This window comes from Microtus ochrogaster, chromosome 8 (genome assembly GCF_000317375.1).
Source record: "Microtus ochrogaster isolate Prairie Vole_2 chromosome 8, MicOch1.0, whole genome shotgun sequence".
Taxonomy (NCBI): Eukaryota; Metazoa; Chordata; class Mammalia; order Rodentia; family Cricetidae; genus Microtus; species Microtus ochrogaster.
In genome coordinates this window covers 50394324-50399890 of record NC_022015.1, presented here as the reverse complement: position 1 = coordinate 50399890, position 5567 = coordinate 50394324, and the positions used below count along the sequence as shown (strand labels likewise).

The window sequence follows — 5567 nt, the reverse complement described above, 5'->3', positions numbered from 1 at the left end:
TGAGAATACTGTGATAAATAAGTGGAAAATTAGGTAGTTACTGGGTATTTATGAGATTTACACAGATAGATATGACATCATTTGAGGCTGACGACTCAGAAACATCTTTATGAGCATTGTGAGACTAGGAGAAAAGAATCATTTTTTCTTCTCATTAGAACAAGACTCAAAGAGGGTCTATGCCAAGGGCTAATTCCAAGTAAAGGACCAACCTGGAGCCAGTTCAGGCTGGGAGGGTATTAAAAAAAAAAGAAGGAAGAGGGTTGAGATCTAGATGATGGACAGAATACTATTTAGACTGGACAGAATTCTCTGAATGTCACTAAAATGATGAGAAGTTAATACATGAGGTGCTTGGGGGTATTTCTGATCAAATCTAGAGAGGATGTTCTGACAAAAATGAAAATAATTTTTTATCTGTTCACACATGAAGTCAGCTCTCACATGTACCCATGAATATTTTCATCTCATCCAAATAAAATTAAATGGTTGTGTAAATGTCCTACAAACGAAAAGTATTAAAACATCCTATCTACACAAAAACAAACTAAGCTTCCTCCTCTGCGATGCTTGATTTCAGGTTGGCAAATTAATCAAAGAAGCTGCAGGGAAAAGCAATCTAAAGAGGGTCACCCTGGAGCTGGGGGGAAAGAGTCCTTGCATTGTGTTTGCAGATGCTGACTGTGAGTACAAGTCCCTTGCTAGTGTCTTACCTTCTTCCTCCTGATGTCTGATGATATCACAATCACCTGGAGTAAAAATAAATTCAAAGTAAAAAGGAATTGACAAGAGTCTGTGATGATTCTGCAAAGCTTTTGAACTGTTCCTATAGCACACAGCTGATAAACACAGAGAAGATTTTGTCCTGGGTTGGGATAAATTGCTAATTCCCAGTGTCAATCTGAAGTAGTATAAATGGGCTGCATCTAGAATATATGATGTGTTTTTGATAATTCCATACCTGTAATTGTATCAAGGTCACAAGATACTTGAGACATTGGGAACCAAAATTACCCTCTTCTGGTTGCCAACAAGTTCCTATTTTTCCTCTACTTTCACTCTGGACCATCATCTCAAGAGAGCCTGTGAAAAAAATGAACCTGTGAAGTCATTTCTTTCTCTCTTTCCATTTAATATTAAATTAAAGATATTCTAATGTAAAACTCTAGATAAATTGGACCATCTAAACTACATTTTAGTTTGCTTGTGTGATTACGGCTTTAGCTAAATTTTAGAAGCATTTTTCCTGGAGTAAGGGTGGGAGGATTAACTGTTATGATGTAGTGAGTATTAGTTGTTTGAATGTCACTTTCAGAAAGACAACTTTTTTTATTGAAAAAAGTGTTCAGTAATGTTTGAAATTACTAAAGACAATAGATAATTCAGTTTTCTTCTATTAGTTAATTAAAAACTGACACCTAAAAGAAATATAAGTGACTAAAGAATTATAAAATGGAAGTAGTTGTAAAATTATTTGCAATGATATTTTATCTTCTAGTTAAATATACGCTCTTCAGAAGTCATAACAGGCACCATCTTGTAGGAGTTCCCTTGTTATTATTTCCATCATAAATAAAGGATCAAGAGGTCTATTGTTTTGTGGCTTCCATGCAGTGTAATGTGTTAAATCTATATCTCATTAGATGATTAATCATTTTTCCTATCACCATATTGCATCTGAAAAATGTGTGTGTGTCTGTGCGTATCCTTTAGAAAATGTTCTTTCTTTCCTGTGAATGTTTCCTTTGCAGTGGACAGTGCTGTTGAGTTTGCACACCAAGGAGTGTTCGTCCATCAGGGTCAGATTTGTGTAGCAGCATCCAGGCTTTTTGTTGAGGAGTCAATTTATGACGAGTTTGTGAAAAGAAGTGTTGAGCGGGCTAAGAAATACGTTCTTGGAAATCCTCTGAATGCAGGAATAAATCAAGGTCCTCAGGTGAGTAAACATTAGAAAGGCAAGTGTTTTGGATGTAAAACTAATCTTTTTAGGTCTAATTTTGGTTAAGTGAGAGTAACTTCTTTTTATGATCATTGGTAGCTGATATTATTTTTATCTGGTGATTTAATGAAACTATTTTCAAACAACAAAGATCAATCTGTTTTGTCTTGGCCATTTTTTTTTTTTTACTTTCTATCTAGAAACATTCTAGGAGCCATAGCTGGATTTAAGCATAGAAAGAAGGGCTTATGAGACAGATTAACACAGAAAACATTTGTCACACAGCCCCGAAGACCAGAGTTCTGATTCTAACATCCATATAAAAGCTGAGTAGTTAGACTGGAGCTTTGAGTTCAGTTAGAGAGCTTCTCTCAGTAGGAAAAAATGAACACCATTGAGGAAGGCATTCAGTATCAACCTTTGGCATCCACAAACATGTACATACATGTTTATGCACCTGTATACACTTATTCCACATGCAGGTGCACACACATGTACATGCATTTGCTCCTACCTATATATACATGCATGTAAAACACACACCCCTGCACACTGCACTCATATAACACACAAAAAGGGAGGAAAATTTTAAAATGGTATATTATTTCTTGAATTCTTTAATTGATAAATTCTTAATTCCTACATACCATTTTTTAGTCTGGAAATGTATACATATCTGTAAATTTTACCTCATAATCCTCATCTCAGTTGCCATTTTATAAGCAATAGAGCACTACCTAGCCCTCTCAGGGTCCTCAGTTTATTTGATGTAACAATAACATACATGTTTTTGAAGTTCCTGGTTTCTGGACCAGAAAAGCTTCTTCCATTTATCAAAATCCAAGCATTCTATGGGGTCTCTGAGTTTCTTCTTTGTAGTTACATTAACTGTAAATATGAATGTCTTTGTCTCTCTCATCCCAATGTAAACTTTTGCTCTTGGACAACTATTGCTCATTGATGATTGTTTAAGCTCTTGGACCTTCTGAGCTCACCCCTTTTTGTGGATATCACAATAGGGGCCACTGACCTTATCTGGAGACAGATTAAATTGAAAGGGATCTACTCAAACTAGTGAGCAGATGAAAGGATGCTACGGAGCAGCTAACAGTGATCAAGAAAACCTCATAACAAAGAGTTTGTTCTCCCCAAGTGCCTCACCATTGAGTTGTAACCAAACTTCATTCTTGAATTATTTAATAAATAAAACTTTAATTCAATTAAAAAACTTAGAGTATGTTACTACCATTTGTACCCTAAGAAAGGAGCCTGGCAAAGTCAAAAAACCCAAAGAGGACAAGGTCACTGCTTTCTCTGGACATAATTGGCTTGCAAAATGTCTTATAATTTTCTACTTAGCACACGTATGCACATAGAAAAGCTTTAGTACAAAAATAATATGGAGAGTGAAACCTCAAAGACATACATAAGGTAACTGTCAAGTGAAGGAATTATTATGTTCCTCAATATCATTGTTATTGTTCACAGATTATGTAGAAGTGTTATGATTTTCATCACATTGGTAATTTTTCAGAGTTCTATTTGTGTTTCTCACAGACCTGAAAAATATATAGTTCTGAGTGGTTTTGTTGTTACTGTTCCTCATTCTAAGTATCTATTGGTCTGTATATATAGCATGAAATATTTTTACCATTAGATATATGAATAAAAACATAGGAGATGGCAAGAGTAGATGAATGGAAGACAGATAAATGCTATTCTGGTAGCACAGTGGTACATGCTCAGAGGATATAAGTACAAGAGAAGCCATGGGTATCTGTAATATATAATACTGAATGAGGAACTATATTTTCCTTGACCAGGAAAGAAGGCAATAGCCTCAAAAACTAAGTTTTAATATTCAATAACTTACAAGGGGGAATACGTTAAAACATTAACTCATAGAAGTTGAAAGCACACAATCCCATCTTCTAGGTTATTAGCACAGGGCTTTGTGAGTTCATAGCTGCTTGTGACAAGTAGTGCTGTACAAGTAGAGTAGACAGGCGTGCTGGGAATTTGGCCAGCGTTAGGCCAAATTCCAAGCATCTCAATGCTTCTCTCTGTCTCTCTTTATCTTTCTCTATCTGTAACAAGAAAGAGCTTATGGAAGAGTCATTGAGAAGGCACTTGCCTAGCAGTTCATCCATTGCTGGTTTAGTCATCAATTCTTTTAAAACCGAGTTTGGGAATTAATACTGCATCACAACCAAATACGTATGGGGAAGGCAAAAGCCATGTATATTTGTATAGGAGAATTAACTTCTACAATTTTGGAGATTCTTCATTTTTATGATTACCAAGTTAATGTACCTGAGTTTTTCAGCAGTTAAAATAGGTGTGTTACTTATTTTATAATATATATTAGAGTTTATATAAGGATATTTTATTTATAAAACTTTCCCTCCTAATTCATGAGAAAAAAAAAGCATAGTGAAGAATAAGATGAGTATCTGTCACCTATTCTGAAACACTGGATTTCATATGAATATCCTGACACTTTGAAGTCTTCATTTGCAATATGTTGTCTTTATTGTCACTCTTTTTGTTGTGATTTCTTTCAATTAGATTGACAAGGAGCAACTTGATAAAATACTTGATCTCATTGAGAGTGGGAAGAAAGAAGGAGCCAAACTGGAGTGTGGTGGTGGACGCTGGGGCAACAAAGGCTTCTTTGTTCAGCCCACAGTGTTCTCCAATGTTACCGATGAGATGCGCATTGCCAAAGAGGAGGTAATGGTCCTACTGTTTCTATATCTGGGCTTCTCATGATCTTCTGTGCATAATCTGTATGTTCCCTTAAAGCCCTCAGCTCCTTGAGTAGCTTTAGCCTGAAATCCTTGATGATAAAGTCTAAAGAAATTTGTGATGAAGACTAATTACTGAGGAGTGCAATGGGCTACAAATAGTTAATATCAAATCCAGAACAAAGTCCACAGCAGCTTTTAATTTACAGTCTTAAAGGAAGGGGAAATGACCATGTCCTTTGTAAAAATAGGAATAAATATGGACATATTGTGTTACATTTGCCAGGCACGGAACAGCACTGCATTATCTATATTATCCACATAAAAAAGGTCAACCAAGAGAGACAGAGTGAACTGGTTATGAAAGGGAAGTGAGGATGAGTCCTGGGGAGCACAGTCTAGATAGAATCAATAAAGATAGTTCTCAGATGTTCAACATATAATTAACAGGAACTATTTTGTGATTATAATGGTAGCTAATATACTTCACAAGTATGAGGGCTTTTAATATATAAAGAGATATGAGCACTTGCCTTGAACAATGAAAGTGTCATGTACTACACTAAAATAGGAAGATACAGTGATTCAAAAACACTCACTCATAATTTCAACATTCAATACATCTATACACATGCCCCTGATATGCCAGAGGATCTGAGAGGTTATTTTCTTTACCTCCATAAAGTAAACAAATAAAGAAAAAGGGGGACTATCCAGCTTTGCAGGGAGATGAAATAAAGAGAAGACATAAAAATCAAATGTATGTCTATCTTCCAGTGTAGGGCCCTGCTCTCCCTTATTCCTGTGGTGCATTCGCGGGGACAGTTTATGATCAACTAACTGTGTTTGCTTCCTGTGTGTTTCTGTGCTATGCCTGCCCC

At 35.8% G+C, this 5567-nt stretch overlaps 1 protein-coding gene across 1 annotated transcript in view; it reads left to right on the top strand.

Annotated features, from left to right (window-relative positions):
* Positions 1-5567, top strand: part of LOC101997257 (aldehyde dehydrogenase, cytosolic 1-like) — a 24708-nt gene that overhangs the window by 17779 nt on the left and 1362 nt on the right. Inside the window, 3 exon segments of the mRNA XM_013348098.1 lie at positions 581-683; positions 1752-1936; positions 4508-4672. Coding sequence (XP_013203552.1) covers positions 581-683; positions 1752-1936; positions 4508-4672 — 453 coding nt within the window.